Raw genomic sequence first — 24,568 nt, forward strand, 5'->3', positions numbered from 1 at the left:
TGTTTTGACTTAACTGTAGGCATTTTCATTCCAGGCTCCCCATTTCCTCTGCTGCAGGCCCCTTCTGCTCGGGTTTCACTGTTGCTGCAACTTAAGACCCTCCCCTGGAGAATCCAGGGGCAAAAGGCCGTTTCTGAGACTCAGCTCCACACTCTGGTTTCAGGGGAGTCCAGCAACGGCCCCGCCCCCGCCCCAGTGGAAAGGTGTCCTAACGTGGGCACTTAAGCCACGTCCCTATCTGCTGGTACCATCCTGCTCTCCTCTCAACCCCCTTCCATCAGCACCCTCAAAAAATAACCTCCAGTCAGTGTCACGGCAAAGCCCTCTGATGCTCTAAGAAATCCTTGGGTGGACGGCTAATTGCCCCGACAAGCTAGTATTGGGGGGAGGGGGAGTTTCCAAGACTCGACATCCCTGCTCTAAAGAATGCACCCACCCGTACACACTCAGACCTATCTGGACATTACTGGGGGGGGGGGGGCTTTGGCCTGGAGAGAGAGGAGAGGGAGCTTCTGAGAATGCAGGACAGGCTGAGTAGGCTGCTCCGGGGTGGAGGGAGAAGGGAGGGGAGAGGTGCAGAAGGGGTGGGGACAGAAGGGCTGGCCAGAACAGGACGCTGCTGCTGCTGCTGCTGCGGCTGCTTGGTGTGCAGGGGACATTCGTCTTTGGGACAGAGGTGTCTAGGTGTCCTTCTTCACCGTCTTTAACCATGGCAGAGAACTCGGACAAAGTTCCGATCACCATGGTAGGACCTGATGACATTGAGTTTTGCAGTCCTCCGGTGAGTACCCCCTGGGCCCCTGGTCCTGGTGTGGAGTGAGGCCACACGCAGGGACCCAGGCTGCGTGTGGGTACCAGATCCACTTCTGGTGTGAGGGATTTGTGCCATTGAATGTGTGGTGGGTGAGGGCATCAAATGAGGGCGCCCAGTGTGTGGGTGGAGTGGCAGGGTGCACAGGATCCACCACAGGTGTGGAGGGAACCTCTAGCGACAGCAAAGGGTGAAGGTTTGCAGGGCTAGCGGCCCTTCCCGGGGAAGAGTGCTGTTATTTCCACACCTAAGGACAAGGGACCCTCAGGAGACGGCGGCGTCTGTGTGCCGTGGCCAAGGCCTCCCACTCCAGCCCTCGAGGTGCCCGGGGGACACGGTGCAGGGACCGGGAGTGTGCGTGGCGCAGCGGCGACCCGTCCCTCTCCTGCTCTGCAGGCATATGCCACCGTGACCCTGAAACCCTCCAGCCCTACGCGTCTGCTCAAGGTCGGAGCCGTGGTCCTCATTTCCGGCGCGGTGCTGCTGCTCTTCGGCGCCATCGGAGCCTTCTACTTCTGGAAGGGGAATGACAATCACGTAAGTCCAAAGAGTGGCTGGAAGGCTATCCACCAGAGCTGGGGTGCAAGGGCCGCCAGGTGCGTGGGGTGGCCGGTCCCCCTAGGTGGAGCCAGAGCCCTGGTCTGCCAGTGAATACTACTTGCTCCTTCTCTTTGGTCCTCTTGGGATACCCCATACACACACATACACACTTAGTGGACCCAACCCCACGAGGGTACTGGGCACAGTGTAGGCAAGCTCAGGGTTTCTAGGACAGAAGCGGGAATTGGAGAATGTTCAAGGATGTCCTGGACACTTCGGGGAAAGCCATTCTCTGCCACCTAGGCCTAATGCAGCCACCATGCAGTTGTGAGACAGTGGGCAGGGTATGTGGCCTCTCTGAACGTCTCATCCCGGGGGGGGGGGGGGGGGGGAGAAAGAAAGAAAGAAAGAAAGAAAGGAAGGAAGGAAGAAAGAAAGAAAGAAAATGATCCTTAAGGCCTGCCCCAGCTGAGAAAAGCTATAAATTTAAAAAGGACAAAAGGGAAGAGAGAATATTCCGACCACAGCTAGGGGTAAATCTTTATCCTTAAGGTTTCTGTGTTGGTGACCTATTCGTTCCTACCCCCTTCTCTTTATTAAAACAGAAAGTCTGACTTCCTTAGAGGTGACAAATCTCTTTTAAGACTCAGTCTGGTCACCTGTGATTTAATGGCAAATGTCTCCCTAACTACCATCCTACTTTTATCTACTCGTTTATTTTAAAGCTGGATGGACTCTCTCACGGAGCATAAAAACTGCTCTGTCTGCACTGGGCAGAGCTCCAGTGTGTTCTCTAAATACCTGACTGTGTCCACCTATGTAAAAGGGGGCATTTTATCTTGGTGACCATTGCCGCACAGGGTATAAGCCTATTTCAACTAATGGAAAAGAATTCCATCTCCAGGGTGCACACAAAGGGCTCTTTCTTAATCACTGTCCTCCCAGGATCAGTGACTACTGCTTTTTCTCCTCCTCTCCCACCATGAAATTCAAAGCATGAACGAATCCCAGTACTTAGAGAAAATGGTGCTGAAAGCAATTCAACCATTTTACACATCACATCTTCGGCAGTCACTGCATAATTTGTATTTTTAACTCAAATGCCTAATGTAGATAAGCATGCCATTTAGCACTGAGTCTGTGTTAGAGACTATATCAAATTTACAAGCATCAATTTGTAAGATCAGAATTGCGCTGTATTTTGTGTGGATTTGAAAAGTGCCTTAATGTATTTGTATTTTAAATATAGACACTGGGCCAGATGCTCACATATGAAAGCAGAGAATCTGAACATGAAAATGATTTCAACGTCTACATCCCCATTGGTAGCAGGGTTGAGAGTGTCACCCTTTGGGAAATTTGATGGTGTTAGAATGTAAATACTCTCTTTTGGATAACAAAACCTCGATAATGGAAGTCATTGGGAGACAAAAATAGCTTTGCTTTTTAAGGCTTTTTGGTAAATATTTTGGCCATGAAATTCACAAAAGCATTGCCATTTGGCATTTAAGTATTTGAGACACACATGGCTAGCTGACAAGCTTCTTAGAGAGAATGAGCCATTGCACTGAAGAAGCGGACTCCCTTGCCCCACACCTTTCATTTTACGGCAAGATGTTTGGTTGTCTGTTCAAAGATCAGTATTAAATTCTAAGAATATAGAGGAATAGTGAATCACATTTTATTGCCAACAATCAAAGTTATTGCTATTTCCTACACAGACAGGAGAATGAAGAAAAAGCATGGCAGTTCTTTTTTTTTTTTTCTGGAAAAAAAAATGTCTGATACTGTTCCATATTATTTAAGTCTGGAAAACAAATCACAAAATTCGGAATAGAGTACATTTGGCACATGCCTGTGCTATGCATGGCTCTACTTTCCCTGAATATAATTCTAAATTGCCCAAGCACAGCACAGTCAAAAAGGTAAGTCTCCGTCAAGCAGACACAGCCATCAAGCTAAGGGACTCCTCCTTTTCTAGAGAGACTACATGCCTCTGTTCTCAGTTTACACTCCCCATCTCACATGACTCAATCCCCAAGGACAGGTCTACTCAAATTTAGCTGGAGGGCTACCAAGCACAGGATACTAATAATGAGGGGATCACTGACTGAGCTCAAATATTGAGGCCATTTTTCATCCACGTTGTTGTAAATGGAACAAGGCATTGAAATATGGGAAATTCCCATCAGCGCCCGAGAACTGACAACTCTACCCATTTAGGGATGGGAGGAGACCATTGCTTGGGGCCTTTTTCTTAGATTAATTTTTCTAGACATTTTCCCAAACATTATGTAATTAATCTTATAGAACCGAGGCCTTATTAAAAACTCATTAGCAAATATCCTTGGCTGTAAAAGGCACCATATTGAGCAGAATTTTGGCAAATAATAAACTGCATTGTACTTGGCGAGAAATAGCCTTAGGTGCCAACAGCTCCCTGGGCTTAGAGCAGATAATGTAATTGCCGCTCCAGCAGCTCAGCTTCCTGCCCAGCTCGGGGGGGGGCCCCAGAACTTTGGAAACTGCAGACTGCCTTCCACCCTCCCCCACTTCTGCCCCCATCACTTCAAGAGGGCACAGGCTTCTCCTGCAGCCACCAGGATGAGCATGCAAGATAGACCAGTTCTGAATCCAGAGGCTGTGAGCTGAGGCTAGGGAGCCTTTGCTGAAGGAGTCAGTGGAAGCGGTGGGAAGTGAAATCAGAGCTGCAAGGATCAAAGCCAGACTGGCTACATAATATGACAAGCTCGAGGCCAACTTGGGCTACATATTGAGACTTGGAGGAGGGGGTGGGGAGAGAAGGGAAGGAGAAGGAGGAAGGGAGGGAAGGAGGAATGACAAGGAACCAACTAACAAGGATTTCTAAATGGTTACGTTCTTAGACGTTGCACTGCTTGCCAGAGTGGAGGACACTTCTGCCAGTAAGAACTCACAGGCCAGGTTCCTGGGACGGCCACAGCTAACCCTGTGTACAATGGCTGGCCTGCAGAAAAGGCCTGGTTCAGCCAAAGAAACAAAAACAAAACAAAACAAAAACCCAGGCTTCCCTAACTGGGCTGCTTCTGGGGGAGAAGGTAAAGCAGGCTTCTGGGCCCCGTTCGTTCCATCTCTGCTAACTCTGAATCCTACACGTGGCCCCCGTGGTCAGAGCAGTGCAGGAAACGGCAGGCATCTGAGTTCCTGAAAGGAGGTAAGTAAGGCAGGAATGAGAGATGGTCACGCCAAGGTGGTGCCGGTATTTTTTCTCTTACCAAATGTAGGCGGCTGCCCAGGAGAATGAGTGGGCGTGGCCAATCCGTCTCCACCTCTCTGATGACAAAATAGTGGTCTGTGGGGCTAGTGATGATGAGTTTCCTCCAAGTGATGATCCAGGAACAACAACTACACTTTCTAGTGTTTAATCCACGTAGTAGTCACTCTTCATAATGCAGAAGAAAAATCAGACTTGACCAGAATTGCAGCTATTTACAGTTCAGACTGGCTGACCCGGCATGAGGTCGGAATGGTCTTTCTTCAGTCCTTTCTTCAGTTCTCAGCCTTTCTGCTTTGAAGACTTACATATATGTATATGTGCATGAGCACACAAACACTTTGTATGTTAGACAGATCAGCCAGATGATGGACAGTTAATGAAGACAGATAGATTGCTAAAGTCCTAAAGAAAGAAAGAAGAGAAACCCAGCCTCTGGCCCACCACACATAGAAAGAAAGGTCCAGCAGGAGAGCAGCAAGTTGGGCTATTGGTTATTTTTAAGCTATTGCAATGATAAAGTTGTCTAAACCAAGAAAGCCCTTTGGATCATCTAATTTAGTGATAAAAATTTTTTTTGTTTTTTTTTTTTTTCAGAGGTAGTCTTTGTATCCCTGGATATCCTAGAGTTTAATATGTAGACCAGGCTGGCTTTGAACTCACAGAGATCTGCCTGCTTCTGCCTCCCAAGTGCTGTTGTGTATAAATCATATCCCAGTCCTGTCTGAAATCTTTACCATATGCCATTCCCCACATCTAATCTTGACCAATAAACTTTAAAAAATCAATCTTCAAACAAAGATGCCACTGTTTCAGCTGAAAAAAAAAATCTCTCCATAGGTGGTTCTTAGTCAAAGTGCAAGCAGAATTAGACTTTAGAAAACTAAGTACTGTTGCTCAACCCCAACTGCACAGGCTTTAATGTCATTGGTCCAGACACGGTACCTGGAGCATCTATTCAGCAGCCAAGATTCAAGTCTTGGAGCTGTTTAAATAGCTATCAAATACTACCAAAGATTTTACTTAGAAAGCGTTTTAAAATAAATCAGGCTGGGGAGATGGCTCATTTTGTAAAGTTCTTGCCATGTATACTTGAGGAACTGAATTTGATCGCCCAGAACCCACATAATAATCCTATCACTAAGGGGGCCAAAACAGGCTTGCTGGCCAGCCAGTTTAGTTGAATTGGTCAGTTCCAGGTTCAGTGAGACACGGTGTCTTTAAAAAAGGTGGTTAGTGACTAAGGAAGACACCTGACATTAACATCTAGCTTACACACACACACACACACACACACACACACACACACACACACACACACACAAAAGAAATCATTGTACTAAGTGACTGGTGTATGGATGAAGTCCTCAAATACAAATGTATTACTGTTCATGGTGTTTCCATACATCTGTGAAAAAGATGAACCCCACCTCACATCTTGCAGGTCTGCAGAGAAGCCCCAAATTGCTGGAAGAAAGCAAGCATCACTGACTCTTGTGTTCACTTCTAGATTTACAATATTCATTACACCATGAGTATCAATGGGAAATTACAAGATGGGTCAATGGAAATAGATGCTGGGAACAACTTGGAGACCTTTAAAATGGGAAGTGGAGCCGAGGAAGCGATTGAAGTTAATGATTTCCAGAATGTAAGTATATTTCACGCACTTAGAGAGTTTCCCTGGCAAGCCCCGGCTTTTCCAGTCTGAGGAGAAGCGGCATCTCTCATGTGTACCAGTGGTTACTGTTTGTTACAGCAGCTCAGATGCCACCCCTCCGCACTTTGTAACTTGTACTCCTTGAGAAAGGGGCTTGCTTTGGCTTCCATGTTCTCAAAAGGAAGAAACATGGGCGAGTACACAAAACGGCCAAACCTCTTTGGGTCCAGTAGACCCGGCTGTCAGGGAGGATGACACTGGAGGGTCACTCGAGCCCAGGAGTTTGAAGCACCCTGGCACCATGAGATTCCCACCTCCAAGCAAGAAAAAAAATTTTTTAAAAATGAAATGAGGGGTTGGGGATTTAGCTCAGCGGTAGAGCGCTTGCCTAGCAAGCACAAGGCCCTGGGGTCGGTCCTCAGCTCTGAAAAAAAATAAAAATGAAATGAACAAGCAAGACAAGACAAAACACTCTAATCCAGTTCATGTCCTTAAATAAATGAGTTTACTTCTAGAAAACAAAAGATACATGGACTTAGAAATCAAAATAAGGCTTTTGTTTAATGGAAAAATATGTCATTGACAAGAACAAGCTCTTCTTGGACTTGCACAAAGTCTTCAAGAAAGACTCATGGGAACTATGTCGTTCCAAGTGATTTTCTATAACTTGACATATAAAATGCTCAAATAATATTCAAGGACAGCAAGAACAAAACTTTGGACTTCTAGAGAATAAAGACATTTTAATGACTGGGTAGTTTCCCAACAACAGTAGGTTTTACTTCCATATTTTTCTAATTTCCCATTTAATCCAGAAAACAGGCATGGGTGGATTCCCTATTACAGCCCAGGTTTTCTGGCATGGCCTATTACAACAAAAACATTTCAGCCCTCTTTTTGTTTTGACCAAAATTTAATTTACAGGCAACCTGAGACATTAGATTGTTCATTGACGCTTCAGCGTGCATCTGCTAACAGTAACAGAAGCGTCACTCCAGCTAAATTTCCAGTTGGCTGACAACAATCTTCTTCTCTTATGTTCTGTGATGAGGAAGAAGCATCAGTATTTAGGTTCTTCTGCTAAATCTGCAGACGAAGTAGGTGAAACTTCATAATGAAGGAGGGCTCTTGAAAATAATGTCTCTTCTGATAGTTTATGGGTCTACAAACATCTCATCAACCCATCTTCCTCTGATTGATGAAAAAAAACGAAGAGACGCTTCTCATTTACGCAAAAGCACTCCTTTTGCGGGAGCCAAAACACGCTTCACAAGTCCTTTTGAATTCCCAGCAGATGTTGGCATTAGTGCTCAGAGAGGCTGAGCATTGATGCCGACGATGCCGACGAGGACTGGCTGTGTTCAGAGGGGGCCCTGCCCTGGGGACAGGCTCTGCAGCTCTGAGTGTGCCCAGCTGCACTCTGTTCGGTCACCACATTGCAAATGGTTCTGGTCTGTGCACCAGTATAATTTCTCTGGACCTATTAAATGCTTTTACTGCAAAATCCAGGACAGGGCAAAACATTTTTTCTCTACACTACTCAATATAAACTAATAAAATGTGGCTCCTCCACACACATCATTCAATCCAGGACAAAATTGAATACCTATGATGTGCCACACTGTCAAAATATGCAAAAAGGAGTTGAGGATGAATTACAAAAGGCCCCTCACTCTTGAGAGGTTCATGTATCAAGAATATCCTCTGAAAATATTTTAATCCCAAACCTATATATCTGTTTTATAATCCTTTGGTTCTTTCTAATAATGGTATTGATTGTGTTTTGTTCTCATAGACCAACAGGGCCACAAATATTTTATAAACTGATCAATTCTCTCTGATAGCTCCTACATTTCTCTGAGTCAGAACGGGTGAGTGGAACATTTTTTTGATGGATAGTACCTGTTATGGGTTTCAACAGGCCTGGACTTTTGAAAAGACATGAATCAGCCTCCGTGGTCATCTGCTATTACTTTTGTCCCCATTTTAGACCATCAGTCAAATGCGGGAAGTGTTGATTAAGGCTCACCATATGTGAGGATGGTGCTAGGCACAAGGGATGGAAGATGACTGACATTTATCCTTCAAGGACCTTCTGGTCCAGTCTAAGAGAAAGACACATGCCCAGAAATGTGCCATAATGAGCTATGGGTAGAGTGTGCTCCACACAAAAAGGCATCGCTGCCGATTAGTGGCTTAGCACAGGCTTAGCCCAGGCGATGACATAATAATTGAATAATGTCCCGAGGAATGATTGGTGCTGGGAATTGGACCAAGGGCCTTTCTTTCTTGTGCTAGATTAGCACTCTACCACTGAGCTATAGCCCCATTTGAAAAATGGCTTGACCTTTCACAGGGAGGGCTGGAAAGGATACCACAAAAGGATTCACAGTCCGATCCCAGTGTGGTCGGCTCAAGGATGGGAATGGAGATTGATGGAGAGGCAGGTGGGGTTATATCATGCAAGGCTCTGAACTGTAAACTGGCACCTGGGACCCACCCCAGCGTTTTAACACAGTCCAGCATAGAACAGACACCTTAAGAGAGAGAAGGGCTGAAAACCAAGTGCTCTAAACTTTGTTCTCTGAGACAGAAACAAAACAAGACTGAGTTGATACACAGTTCGTGATTTGTATTCTGAAAGACTATAGCCTGACAAGCATTCGTGCTGTTGGCTAAAGCCAAGTTCCTCAGACCTGAGACCAGTAACAAGAGCCATGAGTAAAAACTAAAAATAGGCAGCAGTGGTGAGCGCATATGGGTATTCTGGGTTTTCAGAAAACAATTCTTTTAATATGTGGATATTTGAAATTTGTGATTTAAAAAGCTAGAGGGGGAAAAGAAGACAGTATAACCTACCTAGAAGGTAGGTAGGTTATTGATTTCAAAAATCAATATAACCCTCAACTGTAATGTAAAGGAACAATAAAATGAAGGTAATTTATAGTGAAATATGGGTTTCATATGTACACGCTCAGCCTGCTGCACTAGCTGGCATTAACAAAGTCGAGTGTGTGCACTGGTCGTTCAAAGACTGCCAATGCACACACCCGCAATGCAGATGGTCACCAGTGTGCTTTGGCAATTAAATGCTACGAAACCTTCTGACGGTAGGCATCAGTACCAATCTCTTGATGGGCATGGCTGTGCATGCCTGACACCCCAGCACTTGAGAAGCTGAAATGGGATTGTGAGTTTGAGACAAGCCTGAGATTCTGTCTCAAAAAAAAAAATCAAAAACTAATTTATTTCCATCTCTCAGTAACTGTTTGTAGGAAACTCACTGTGCCGTGAGCTATGCTCAGTCACTGTATGTTTATAGGCAAAATGAAAACGGTATTCTGTGCCAGGCGGATACCTACAAACAGCTTTGTTCCCTAGGACCCAGGACAGTTGGTTCTTCAGGATTCTAGGGCTCTGGGGGACCCCAAAAGGCCAGAATACCCCAATCTTTGCATCAGACTCTTCCAATGATTTCTAAAATGCCTGTTGGGGGCAAGACTCCCTTCCCTCCTTGAGGCCCTCTAGGGGTCACAGAAGGAGCGGCAGCCGGGGCAATAGCATGTGGCTCTTTTGATGAACAAATGTTGATTTTTTTTTTATCTTCACTAGTTGCCTTTGTTAGCAAATTTCCTCATTATCACTGACTTCTCAGGCCCTGTTTGTTTGCTAACACAGGAGGTTTGTCTGCCTTTCTTGTACTTCTCCATCTGCTTAATCGCTTAATATATCTGGCCACTTGATGCGGATTTGCAGCTAGACAGAACGGCTAAGTGTGACTTCACCTCCACTAGTCCCACCTTGTGGACTGTCAGCAACCTCTGCAATGTGTGCACTGGCACAATTAACTCAGTGTTAGGTCCTCTTCAAGTGTAGTGGGTCTGCAGTGGACTCTGCTCTCTCCAGGCGTGCTGGAATGCTGTATGCTGTCCTCCCAACATGTCTCATGTTCAGAGAGCATGCACGTCTGGAACTAGAAAACCTACCACATAGGGAAACAGTGAAATCTCTCCTTCCCTTGTATTTTAAGCTAAAAGTCCTAGATTTACACTCAGAGTCAGAGTGGCAGAGCCTTGGGAAGTAACACAGCAGACACCAGTGGTTCTCAAGCTATATTCTTTGTGGTATCAGCAGGGCAGCCTCCCAGGGCTTGCTGAAAATACAAACTTAAGGTGTACTGCATCAGAAATCCTCACCCTGGGCTTGGGACCCAGCTCTCTGGGTTTCGTCCCAGTGACTCTGAGACAAACAAATGTTTATGAGCCCCAGGTACAGGAGAAACTTGGCCTGAAAGACTGTTACAGTCATTTAAAAATTTTACTCTGAACAAGTTCCCTTTGCCCTAAACTGCTGGGCCTCAATTCTAGTGGTCTGTCCATCAGGGACATCTGGGTAGTTTAAGAAGACTCAAGAGACTGAGCGCCACATTATCAATGTAAGAAGAATATTTTGGGAGGGCCCAGCAGCTGGGTTCTGTTTTTAGGTTTGTTTTGCCTGTTGATTTCGACTAGATCTCATATACCTCAGTCTGGCCTACATGCTCACTATATAACTAAGGATGACCTTGAACTTTTGACCCTCCTGACTCCACCTCCCCAGTGCTGTGTCATCAAGCCTGGTTTTGTCAACTTTGTTCTTAAAAATCTCTCCAGGGGATGTTGGTGCCCAAAGCAGAAGCTGCAGTCAGACCAGGTCCCTGCGGTGTCGAGGGGCTGGGTCAGGGGAGACAAGGTGACAGGGCTTACATGGTGTGAGCGAGCAAAGAATGGGCCATGCAGGAAGATCCCCGTCTTCCCTCCTCTCTTCTGTGACCTGCCGGCTCTGTGGGTCTCAGGTCCCGGATGTGGGTAAGGTAGATTCCTGTGATTCTCCTCCAACAGGACTTATGGTTTACTTCATTCTCCATTTAAGAAGCCTGAGCCCACAGCTCTGGGTTTATGCTTTTCTTCCCCCACACCTTAACATTGACTCAGCCAGTTCAGCCCTGTCCTACACTGATCTCAACACACCAGGAGGTTATCAGGGTTCAGACAAGTGGTGGAGTCCATATTATTAAGCATAAAATTTCTGACCTTTAAGAATATTTAGATCATTTATTCATTATGAAATGACGTCAGCAGAATCAAAGTAAACACTCCAGGGACAGACTGTGCAGTTCCTTCTCACGTCCTCTTCAGGTAAAAGCTGTCAAGTCAGAGGGAGCTTTGTGCCGGTGTGTCCCTTAAGGCTGGTCCCCAGCCAGGAGGAGACACTGTTTATATCTCAAAGGGGACAAAACAAAACACCTAAGTGTGGGGGTAAGGTTTAGCTCCTGGTGCTGTATAAAGCTTTTGTGTTTACTTCGGACTCGGTAACTGGGGAAAGCTCAGAATTAAGGGAATTCATTAATTTGACCAACATTTTATGAGAGGCTTTGTAGGATCACAGACAGATACACACACACACACACACACACACATCGTTTACTGATCTCAAGAAGTTTATAACTGAGAACTATGGACCAAGTGACAAATCACAGATGAGCTTAGAAAAAGTCAGAGACAGAACTCACCTCGGCCACAAGCTCAGCAAAGACTGCACAGCTAAAGCGGCAGTCCATCTGAGTCCAGACACACAGATGGGGTAACAACAGGAGCCACAAGGCTCAGATATCCCACACCTCCTGAGTGTGCTCTCTAAAGTTCCCCCCCTGCCTTTTCTCGCCTCTACATCGGCTTTATTTATTTTTTTTCTATAACCCTTATTTCTACCTGAATTCATAATTTCTTCTTTTTGGAAAACAATGTTGGTAAATTCCATAAAAGCCAGGATTTTTTATCTTATAAAAATATCTTATACCCCACAACCGGTATACAAGACATGCAATGGATTGAATATATAAGTGGATGGACAAATAAACTCTTATCTCATAGGGGATCACCGGAATCCGTTTTGCTGGAGGAGAGAAGTGCTACATCAAGGCACAGGTGAAGGCTCGTGTCCCTGAGGTGGGCATTGTGACCAAGCAAAGCATCTCTTCTGAGCTGGTAGGTGCCAACACACACAACAGGTAGACACTGAAGACACCACCTTTTTCCTGGACAGGTTCACGACGAGAACTTAAGTGTTTTGTTTTGTTTTGTTTTCTCTACCAGAAGAATGTATCTGTCCTGCCGGCTACAAACGATCTTTCTGACATGATGCCCCATATTTAAAGGTTTAGGGAAGCTGTGTTCTAAAGTGTTTTAGGTGGGCCAGCCCAGTGAGTATAGGCGTTTGTTGTCAAGCCTGATAATCTGAGTTGGATTCCTAGAACCCACGTGGCAGAAAGAACAAACCAGCTCCTTCAACTTGTTTTCCACCTTCTACCCGTGTGCTGTGGCTGTGTATACATATACACATACACACACACACACACACACACACACACACACACACACACACACACAAAGATGTCTAAGTGCATTCATTAGGGGCTTGGTATTCAGATGGCCCTTATCCGTCCAATGTTAAATGGCTATCAGACCAGCGATTAAAAGTTCAAAATAGCAGGGCGATGGTGGCGTACGCCTTTAATCCCAGCACTCAGGAGTCAGACGCAGGCGGATCTCTGTGAGTTCGAGTCCAGCCTGGTCTACAGAGCGAGTTCCAGGTCAGCCAGGGCTACACAGAGAAATCCTGGCTCAAAAAACAAACAAACAAAAAAGTTCAAAATAAAGATTAAAAAAGTCCATGGTGAAATCTTATTTAAAGGGACTTGGAGAAGCCTTCTAGCCTCAGTCCCATGAAATGTGGGAATTCTTCCCTAAATATTCTGGATAGCTGGTCACCCAGCATCTTCCAGAAAGCTGGGGCGGAACACTCTCCTATGGATTTCCTCCAGCACTGGGCTGAGATGTTCCCCTACAGTTCTTACAGTTCTTCCCTTTGGTTCAATTCAGCTTAATGAAGCTACACAAGCCTCATAGATTGTTTTTAGTTGTTAGAGCAAGGGAATTGAATCAAAGGCCTTGCTAGCAGGGCAAGTAAGCTACAGCCCCATAATTATTTTTTAAACACAGGGTGTCACTAAGTTACCTAGGTTGGCCTTGAAAGCTTAGGCTAGCGCGGAACTCACTACATAGCCCAGGCTGACCTCACACTATACACATTTTAAAAACATAATTCTTCCCTTTCTTACCAGCGACTTGCCTTTAAGCCTGGTATTTTGTTGGTTTCGTATTTGTGGCGATTGAACTTAAGGCCTCACACATGCTAGGTAATCACTACACAAGCTATACCCAGCCCTAAACCTGATTTTTTTTTAAAATGTACTTGAAGAGTTGCATAGTGTCCTAGAAACATATTTAATAATAATATTTCCCATCTTATACTTTTAGGGCTTACAAAGTAGTCACACCCACGACTGTCTTCCATCTGAGCTGCGGCAGGGGCTGTGGAAGGAAGACAGGTTTGGGAGCCATAAAAACGTAGATCCACCTGCTGTAAATGTGGCAGGTCTGTCAGCTTCAAACTGTTGCATACACACTGTGCCCATGGCCTTAGAATCTTCTAGAAGATGAATGGGAAGATTGTCACTCATAATTGCTAATTTTATTATGATCTTCTCTGAGCCTTCAGTATTCCAGAGAGGGAAGTGAATGAGCGTCAGCTCCCTCAGGGCCACAGAGGGAACCGGTGGATAAAGGCAAAGGTGCCTGGAAACCACCTAATTGTTTGTTCCCATGGGAGCAGCAGCAGGTGATATCTCAAAACAGAACAAAACACAACCACAAACCAATCCGTGGGCTCTGAAAGCGAGCCAGGATGTCATCTTCCTTCTCCCACTCCCAGTTACCCCAGGGTTCTTTCTGTAAGATGGAGGCCAGACCCCCTCGCTCCATTCATTCTCCCTGTGAGCTTGCTGCTCTGCTCTGGAGTCAAAGGCCATGAGTCAGTATGAACTCACAAATGGCAGCCTGGAGGTGGGTGGGGTCTCCTCTGCTGTGGTCTTTGCACTTCTTTCTCTTCATGGCATTACTGTGGAGTTCTGCCACTCCACTGCTGTTTTTCTCACGTGTGGGTATGAACTCAGTCTCTCTTGCCTTCCCTGAGAACCAACTCCTGCCGCTGTAAATCACCCAGCTCTGATCATAACTTTGTAGCATGTAACTTTACATTTTTATTTGTCTGTCTGTGTGTGTGTGTGTGTGTGTGTGTGTGTGTGTGTGTGCAGTCTTGTGCGGAAGAGGTCACAGGATAACCAAGTGGAAGTTGGTTCTCTCCTTCCACTATGTGGGTCCTGGGGATTAAACTCAGGTCCTCAGGCTTGGTAGCAAGTGCCTTTACCCACTGAGCCATCTCACTGGCTTTAATGATTTTTTTTTCTCATGATAAATGCATGAAAGTATGGAGATGAATATCACAACTGCATAATCTAAAAGTAACTAATGTTAACAGTTTGGTGAACTTTGTGTCCTGTGTGTAATAATCTTCTCAGAAATGCAATTTAATTGTTACAAGATTCTTGTTTTGACTTTAGTTCTAAATTGTAGGTTATAATGAATAAACGATAGACCAGCATATGATTATACCTTTTTCTTTCTTTTTTCCTTTATTTTTAGACAGGGTCTCATTACATAGCCCTGGTTGGCCTTGAACTCAGACATCTGCCTGCCTCTGCCCCCCGAGTGCTGGGATTAAATGTGTGAGCCACCATGCCCAGCTATGACTATACTTTTGAAAGTCTTCTAGTCAAACATTTCAGGTACCCTCAATTTCAGATAATAGTATTTGAAAATAATTAACTATGGCAAATAGTTTTGCATTTTAATCTTTGCACTTGCCCGTTAGCCCAGAGTAGCTTGTCTTGTGTTTTTGTTGTCTACAGCATGCATGGTAGATCCTCTGATGGATAAAACCCAATTCAGAAAGTACAGCTGGGTAAATCAGCCATGTCCATAGCTGTCAGTAGCGTGTGACTCCATTTAGAGTCCCTTCAGCAGGTGGGGATTTGAGGCCAGCATCTGCAGGCACTGGCTCAGTGGCAGCATCTCTGTGACTTTCATTATTACCATCTCTCCTTCCACCGCTAAACGTGCCGATGCTGCATGCCGTCCTCCCCAGTTCTTCCCCACAACTTAGGAACGAGGGAGCCTGCTCAGTAATTACAGTTACTGAGGACAAACAGGAGGACCTGTGTTCAGTCCCCAGAACTCACAGTGTGTAGCACATGCACGGAGTCCCAGCACTAGGGGTCAGAAACAGGAGGATACCTGGGAATTCTTCACCAGCTAGTCTAGCCTATGAGGAGCTCCAACGCAGTGAAAGAGCCTGTCTGGGGGGGGGGGGGTGCGCCTGAGAAACAACACTCAAGGTTGTCCTCTGGCCTATACTTACTCCCCCTCTCTAAATAAATAAATACATTTTAAAGTTGATCCATGCCAACCAACCCTGACGTACCTTTATAGGGAGAAATAGGCCTCTCACTCACGGCCATGCAACATATTTCAGTCTAGACGTCACTGCCTGGCTTTGGCCACTGGGAAGCATGAAGAAGCAAGTGTTCCTCCTTACAACGACACATCACTGCCTCCAACAAAAAGCATGACTGTTGCAAAGAAAGGGGGGTGGGGGGGGTGGCCCACACGCTCCGAGACTGACAACATTCTTGCTCACAGGATGTATCTACACACACCATCCCAGTCAGGCCCTCGTCTCCACACTATGTCAGACTATGATGGGGCAGATTTATGTGCCACTTGCTCTCATAAATTCTTCAACAGTTTTGTATAACTTAAAGTTATACAAAGCTGCTGTGCTCAAAGAGCATTCATTTCCTGGATGGAGCCATTTAATTTAAGGTAAATAACTGGATTACCTGAGTGTTACCTTCCTCCAATAACTTTAAGTTGCTTAATGCAACCATGCGCCCGAGGGAGAAAACACAAATGAAGTGCTGCTTTTACCTAAAGTGAGGGGAAAACATTTTAATTTCTCCAACCTACTGCAAAGTAATAAATACATGAAAGGAACAACCTGGCAAAAATAAATTTGTCTCCTGGGTTATCAAACCACCCTCAGCATCTCGCTGTAGAAGGAAATCCAGGGCTTAGCTTTGAAATCTCAGTGGTGTGCTTGATGTGGGGAACATCTGAAATATGTTTTGTTATAGCTGGGGAACGGAGAAATGGTTTATGTTAAATAATACTTTGAACTGGAGACATTAAAGAACCAATCACTGGCTTTTTCCATTGTTGTTCGGAAGCTGCAGAACAAAACCCCAAAAGATTTTCACTTCAAATGAAGGGTTCCTCTATCCTTTATAGGATTTCAGGGTCTGTTCAATTGCTTTTCCTCAAAAACATCTTTGATCGAAAACATCAGATTAACCTAAATCTCAAAGTTGGTATCAAGTAATTTTCACTTCGACTCAGAACATTTCTATTCACACATCAGGGCTGTCTAGGAGCAGGGTGTTGGGAGGTGTGCTGGGTATGAGAGCCAGAGACTGGAGCCTTAAAGTGTGCATGCATGGTCTGTGCACACACAGAATTGTCCCTCACTTTGCACAAAGCAAAATAATCCTTTAGTAGCCAGACTCAACATGTTCTACCATGCTCTGCTCACAGGCATTTCATTTTCACAGGAAGGCAAGATCATGCCAGTTAAATATGAAGAAAACTCTCTTATCTGGGTGGCCGTGGACCAGCCTGTGAAGGACAATAGCTTCTTGAGTTCTAAAGTCCTTGAACTCTGTGGCAACCTCCCTATTTTCTGGCTTAAGCCTATGTATCCAACAGGTAAAGTTTTAAGTTTCTGTCATAGGGCTTGGAAGTCTCCCTGTCACTGTGGCTCTCAGAAGCCCCCTCCACTGGCCTGAGTTGGGACAGAAAGGTAACTCTGGACAGTTGTTGGCAGAGTCTTGGTAACTAGCATAAGAGATAAAAGAGGAGGTGGGTGGGGGAGTGGGGGTGGACCTGCCTGTGGAAGGGAAGGCACAGAGGGGAGACAGGGCAGAAGACAGAGCACCTCTGCATACCTGCGGCTTTTATTTATGACCCCCCTGCTCCTTCCTACTCTGCCCCGTAATCTCCGTTGTTTGCACCTTCAAATTTTACATTTCTTTATTCTTAAAGCATAGCATCAGGGGGCTAAGAAGCTGTCACGCTGCCGATGCTTTATTATATTCAAACCTAGAGTTATGGGACAGCCAAAAGCTGCTGTGGGTATAGGCTGAGATTCCTCAAGTGCAAGGCTCGTGCATCAGCTTCCAAGCCAGAGAAAACAAGTGCAGGGTCCCCTGGGGGGGGGGGGGGAGTAGGCTGGAGCACACCTCTGAGCCACTTCTGGGGTGACAAAGGGCAAGGAAGTCCAGCAGGCCTCACACATCATCTCTACTGCGGTCAACACACTGGTCCCCCCAAGGACTACTGTGTAGCTGTGGCTCAGGTGGAGAGGGAGGCCTTGCTCCTTACACACACGAGATGGGCTCTTTTCAGAAAGGTTCTATGGAATACTAGAAGACAGCAATGAGGAAATGGAGAAAATGCAGGCATTAAACCCATTAGGCTAGGCAGGGCACTGTTTAGAACGGAAAAAACAATTTACCTTGAAAACAAGGCAGTTCTACAGATGGATGGTGGTGATGGTGAATGTGCTTAATGCCCTGAACTGTAAGAATGGAACTCCCTAAAGTGAGCTGGGCCCGGTGGCACTGCTTGTTAATCCTGGCGCTAGGAAGGAGGGTCAGGTGAAGGCTATCCTCAGCTACACAGTGAGTGAGACCAGCCTGTGTTATATGAGACCCTGTCCATTGCTATGATTGCTCTACCACAATCAGAACAATACCCTACCAGGCAACAGACAGTATAGACTTCTGATTCTCCCGTGACTAACTGATTCATAGTGTTCACAGTCTCATCTTGCTTCTAAGTCTGGAGGAGATGCCTACTCTCATCCCACACCAAGTAATGCCATGTCATACCTGGCAGAGGGCGGAGAAGGACCCTGAGGCCACAGGCAGGCTTAGTAAGAAACAATATCCCATTTCATCTTTACCAACAACTGTTGATAACTACTCACATTCCCAAGACCCAGAGAAATACACTAAGATAAAGAGAGACTAATTTGCCTAAGGTCCTTCAACTAGCTGAGCAGGTGTGAGCTGATTCGGGTCTCCTTGGAGCTCCTCCATCCATACTATTCATGGAATCTAACTACGGCTTCAAGGCACATCTTAGAGATAAACAACAAATTATAAGAATGCTACCTAACGGGGCTGGAGAGATGGCTCAGCGGTTAAGAGCGCTGGCTGCTTTTCCAGAGGTCCTGAGTTCAATTCCCAGCAACCACCTATAATGAGATCTGGTGCCCTCTTCTGGCCTGCAGGCATACATGCAGGCAGAACACTGTATACAAAATAAACAAACCTTAAAAAACAAAAATAAAAGAATGCTACCTAACATTTGTATGTTTATTATATACCAAGACCCTTAGATTCAGTTTCCCTTAGCCTATCACTATCCTATGGATAAGATACTACTATCTCCATTGTAGACAAAGAGATTCAAGCTCAGGGAGACTCTACAGCAAATGCTCTGTGGTACTTCCCATCTGTGGTACTCACCTGTCAGCTGCACTGCAGGATACAAGATGAGATGGCTAACCCGAGGGCTGGGATGGAAGCCAGGGTTCCTATCCTGTCCTTGATGTCACGCAGTCTGTGATCTTGGCCAGGCACTTGGTCTGTACCTTGACGCCCTCATACATAAAAACATCTGATTTTCTTCTATACCATGGGAATTTTATAAAGAATTAACCAAGACAATGTCTCATATGCAAATGTAAAGTTTTATATCTATACAGCCAGTCGATTAGGAGTACACAGGGCTGCAGGTTATAGCATACTTGATCAGCAGTGGTTTCCACATATAAGCAGTTTTATATATTTACAACCCAAAGACAGAAGACATAAGGGTTGTGGCATTAGTGTCCACTCCACGACACCACCAAGTTTCCTTGGAGCTTACCATTTTGCTCTCTGCAGCATGCTACCTTATCCCATGTGCTTATTTATCAATTCCTAATTCCAGCTAGCACGTTTACATCTAGGGAAGACCCACAGAAACAACCTTCTGTTCTCTTTCACTAAGAAAGTGAAAGCTTCCCTACACACGGCGCTCACCTAGTCTGCTTTAAGTCTTAAGAGTTAGAAAGAGCTTGCCTGGCCACTCCTCACTGCCAAGAGGGCAGAAAATCAGTAGCATTCTGTCTGCCCAGTTCCTGAAGCCAGGAAAAGAAAAAAGGGTCTGAGAACAGAGGTTTGTCAACCAACTTCCAGCGCCTGCACCAGTCAGCATTATAAAGTCAAAGGGGAAGCTGGACTGTGGCTCACACCTGTGGCTGTCACTCTGAAATGCAGATCTCATTGCCTCACTCATGTTAAGGAATTAACTTACAGAAAATTTTGCAGAGATCCAAAGACAGAGAAGAGAAGTAGTAAGAAACATTGCTCCCTCCACCACGAGAAGACCGCACAGTGAACGAGGCAACCCAGGCCCTAGAAGACTGAGTAACGAAACCAGGCCTAGTGTTCAGGACGACGCAGAGCCTTTCAATCCCGACAATCCATACCACGTGCGTACCGGTGTTTTCATGACGTGCCCAGACAAATGCATCAACTGTGATGCTGAGAGTGTATTTCTAAGTGAGATTTCATATAGCTCCATCTATGTGGTGCAAATTCAAAGTCGTTTCCCATGCTTTTTATTATTATTATTATTTTTTGGTCAGAGGAAAAAAATCTATGAAAATAAATCCTACCAGGAATCTGATCATTTAAAATGTTCCCAAGAGTGTGCCCTCAAGGTAGCACACAGAATGAAAGTATTCTCTTCCCCTGCTTATATCCACTCTGTTCATCCATTCAGCACACATTTGTGGGTTTCCTGATCTTTCTCAGGCAGGCCCTGTTCCTGGACAGTCAACTGCTACTTCTGCCCTCGGGGCGCACATCCTAGACAGGGGATAGGCTCACACACAGGTGACAATACGCTGAGCTGAAGTGCTGGAAATTGAGGTTTGTGAGAATGGCACTAATGTATTAAAACTGCAAATATTCTAAGAAATATTTATCATTTACCATTACTATACTTGGAGAGAAAAAAAATGGAGCATTTATTTGTAGCTGGATTTTTGTTTAAAATAAAGTATAAGCATACATTTTTAAAAAATAGAATAAAAAAGTACAGTGAAATTGAGTTTCCAAAACCTTCCACTCCATAACAGCTTATTAACAACCATGTGTCCAGTTTATTTGCAGGAGTATACACAGAGAAAAACACACACCTTTTCAGAACAAAGATTCCATTCTGCTCTCCGATTAGAATATAGTATTTTGGAAAGGGTTCTGTCTCTCTGAAGTTGTACCATGTTCCGTTAATGGCTTCTATCCAGTTAGCAGCATTTTAACACAGAGATAGGCATGTGCTGAAACAATGTTAATTTGGCTTTGATGGGTATACAGTCTCTCCCTCTCATCTGCTACTGCCAACGCTACTGTGGTGCAGCACGTAAGTGAGGTGACCTAGGTGAGGCAGACCTTGGTGCATAGACTCTATAGTGGAAGTATGTCTTTAGCATAAATACCAAGGCATAACTCTGATGCATCTAAGTAGACAGGAGCTGTACATTTTACTGGAGGTTATCAAACTGTCTTCCAAGGAACACACCATCTATGTGTCTGTGAAGGTAATGAAAGGCCCCATGCCCTACCAAACCTACTGAATCCAAGCCTAATGCTTGCGAAGTATAAACCCAGTGACTCTACCCTCCAGTCCCATCAAACCTTCTAACCTCTGCCACTCTCCTAGGTGGATAAATTATGTCTTCTGCTTATTTTGCCCATCTTTAATTATGTGTAAGATGGAGCATCTTTTCACACACTAAATCAGCAGTTCTCAAAAGTAGGTCACAGCTCTTTGGGGGTCCCCCAAGACCACTGGAAAACTCAGATACTTATATTACAATTCACAATAGTAGCAAAATTAGTTAAAAGTAGCAACAAAAATAATTTCATGGTTGGGGGTCACCACAACACGAGGAGCTGTATTAAAGGGTCACAGCATTAGGAAGGTTGAGAACCACTGCACTAAATCATTTGTTTATCTGTCCCCTCCCCCACAGCTTATTCAGTCTACACTGCTTCACATATTACAAACATATTTTCTAGTTTATCATTTTAGACTAACGTATTTTAGAAGGATTTAAAGCAAAAGGTATTCTCTAAATAACCCAAGGCTTATCAGAAAATTCAGAACACCATAGTACTTTATTCCCTAAGCTCAAAGAATAACAAGAAATATAATCTGAATAGGCAAACAAAATTTAATATAGCTCATTCCCCAGGTAGCTGGGCTAGATGAATTTGTTCAAGGTCTGAAGCTATCAGGCACTTTACAGAAGGGATGCGACGTATCTACCCTGGCTACAGATTCCAGTAATCCACATCCCTTGAAAAACTCCAATTATGTCAACTTTCTCCTTTATCATATGCTGAGCATTAAGCAAAAATACTTCAAGCATTTTCCTCAAGGTCTGTCCTTCACATGCTCCTCTAAGGAGAAAGTCTAGAGCAACAGCTGAGATCCGTCCCAACTTCATGAATCCGAAGAAGCCCCTGTTGAACCTCCCTATGAGGAAACACCTCCATTAACGCTTATGCACCCTCTACCCCAGAGAAGTCGCTGCCATTAATCAGGGGGCTGCTGTCTGCTTATTGTTCTAAATGAGCCCATTTCAGGAGATAAGGGGGAAAGCAGTCTGGAGAATGGAAGAATGGTCTGAGGGAGTGAGGGAGGCATTCTGAAGATAACATCTGAACAGATGTCTCAGACAGTGTTTAGGGATTGCTCGTTCTGTTAGGTGTGACAATGGCAGTGAAGTTGTGTAATAACCATTCATTCCTTTTAGAAGTACTTCTGTTTACAACTGAAATGTCATGATGCCTTCAATCTGCCTTAAATTCATATCAGCATCCTCTTTCCAGTACTAGAGAGGAGAAAGTCAAGTAAACCTGACAAGAGGTTACCAGCTGTCAGAATAAACAAGTGTACTGATGCTTCCTTTAAGGTTTTCCCACTTTCAAGAAAATGTTAACTTTCCTCACATTGACTAGACTTAAAAAGAACAAGCAGCCAACTCACAGGACAGAGCCAGCTACCTCCAGGACGATGCTGAGATTAGAGACTTTAACACTAACAACTTGCTCCAAGATCAAGGCCAACCTGGGCTAGTCTGAGACTCTGTATAACCCTACCAATGCCTCCAAGTAAACAAAAACAAAGGCACCTTGCCAGTATATCCAATGCATATTTAAAAACATACAGAAACCTGCCCTGTAGATCCTTGAAAAGATAAACCAGATATCAAATCGAGCAGAGGGTAAGTCCCTCCCAGTATTACGATCTACCCAGCAGTGGAGCTTTACTTCATCAATATGCTTTTGTTTGGGAACACTGAGGGCCTCTTCTTCTCCATGAAGACAGCATCTCTGTTCTGTTGCTGATACACAGGCAGGAGAAATTAAATGACTCAGCAGTGCTCTGGGAGCATTGGAACTAGAAATGAAATCCAGCCTGCCCCAGATCAGTTGAGCTTAAAATGTATACCCAAGAGCTCTGGGAACCATCACTACAAGAAGATTCCTGTCCACTGACTTAAAATTAGTAGTTAGGATGCTCCTTCTGATCATAATGCTTCCTTTTGTGCTCTTATTTAAAGCAGGTGAGTCACTTCTGAGTGGTAACCTTAGCTCCTTACAGGCACGGAGGAACTTCGTTAAAGTATCACACAACTTTGTTTGTGCTGGTGAAAGACTAAGCAGGCAAAGGTTCCTTGATGTCAGAAAGAATTCTGAGTGGTGGCACAAGTTTGAAAACTTACAACTGATTGTTCTGATTTCTTGAAGCAGTGAACTCTCAGGATCTTATTTTAAAATACTATGCATGCAGTAACCTTCTCATTAAAGGGAATAAAATAATCGTCTTTCAATTCACAGCAGCAGGAAGGAGAGAGCATGACATTTGACCCTAGACTGGATCATGAGGGAATCTGCTGTATAGAATGCAGGCGGAGCTACACCCACTGCCAGAAGATCTGCGAACCTCTGGGAGGCTACTATCCATGGCCTTATAATTACCAAGGATGTCGTTCAGCCTGCAGAGTTGTCATGCCGTGTAGCTGGTGGGTTGCCCGCATCTTGGGCATGGTGTAAAAACCACTTCATCTATCAGGGACTGTCAAGCAAGAATTAACCTGAGAGTTGACAACCAAAGAAGCATAAAGCATGTTCTTGCCAAGGAACCACAAAGTATTTTATATTCAACCTGAGTAATGTTTATCCTAAACAATGCAACAGAATCTCTCAACTGTATGTGCAAATACACTGAAAGGGTAATTTAAGTCTACAATTATTATCCCTTCACTATTTGCTTTGCCAATAAAGCCTATTGCAAGTCTTTAAAAGCTACTTTTGAAATAAACATGGAAAGATATTTAAAGTTTGTCCCAGATCTGTCATATACTTGAATACTTTAATCATGATTGAAATCATCCCAATGGTTCTATTGTTTATAGAGAAATGTTCTTAACCTTCACTGTTATTCCCAGTCTTGCAAATGTGCCGAGCCCCCTCCCTCCTCCCCCCAAAAGGGAAAAAACCAGGGGGAACATAGAGTAGAATTCACCTAAAAGCAAACAGTACAACTTTCAATGTGGTACCTCATGTGGAATTATTACCTTTAACTCCCACGACAAATCACTAACAAGGGGCAACACTACACTGAGTCACCTTCCAGGAAGAAAGCATTAGACTAAAGAACACACAAGAAGGTACATCAGACTCACAGGGAGTAACTGTGACATTCATCTTCACACTCCATGTGTTTCCAATAAGGAACCACAGAGCAAGAAGCACAATGGTTTTACCTTTGTAGTACCGATCAGGCTGCCAAGGCAGTCCAATTACCAGCCAGTTACTCTCCTACAACAGGCCTGGGAGAGCCGCCTGGCAGGTGCAGCTGGGAAGGAACAGCCTGCTTCCTTATGACAAAGGAAACAAGCATTGTCTTCAGAAATGGCAATATTAGATCAGGAGGATACGAAGTGTTTTATAATTGTGACATTTTAGTTTTGAACCCCATAGTTTGAGAGAGACAGAAAAAAATAACTTTCCTGAAATTTTTACCCAAACAATATTCTAATGTGACAGAAGGGTCTTAATGCTGACACACATTCTTTCTGAACAAGCTTTATGATTGCATGTCTGGTATTTGTCAATTAAAAT

The 24,568-nt window shown here is 44.6% G+C and overlaps 1 protein-coding gene across 3 annotated transcripts; it reads left to right on the top strand.

Annotated features, from left to right (window-relative positions):
* The first annotated feature begins 709 nt into the window (after positions 1–709).
* Positions 710–23,497, top strand: Cnmd (chondromodulin). Of its 3 annotated transcripts, none has more exons than XM_059274327.1 (7): positions 710–781; positions 1,208–1,348; positions 6,115–6,255; positions 12,177–12,290; positions 16,871–17,024; positions 19,685–19,860; positions 23,282–23,497. In XM_059274327.1, the coding sequence occupies exons 1-7, from the start codon at positions 710–712 to the stop codon at positions 23,495–23,497; spliced, it is 1,014 nt and encodes a 337-aa protein (XP_059130310.1). The 3 variants fall into 3 exon arrangements, with proteins under 3 accessions (XP_059130310.1, XP_059130311.1, XP_059130312.1); XM_059274328.1 differs by having other exon boundaries at positions 19,697–19,860; XM_059274329.1 differs by having other exon boundaries at positions 19,697–19,860; positions 23,285–23,497.
* Positions 23,498–24,568: the final 1,071 nt, after the last annotated feature.

The sequence above is a fragment of the Peromyscus eremicus genome, chromosome 9, assembly GCF_949786415.1.
Source record: "Peromyscus eremicus chromosome 9, PerEre_H2_v1, whole genome shotgun sequence".
Classification (NCBI taxonomy): domain Eukaryota; kingdom Metazoa; phylum Chordata; class Mammalia; order Rodentia; family Cricetidae; genus Peromyscus; species Peromyscus eremicus.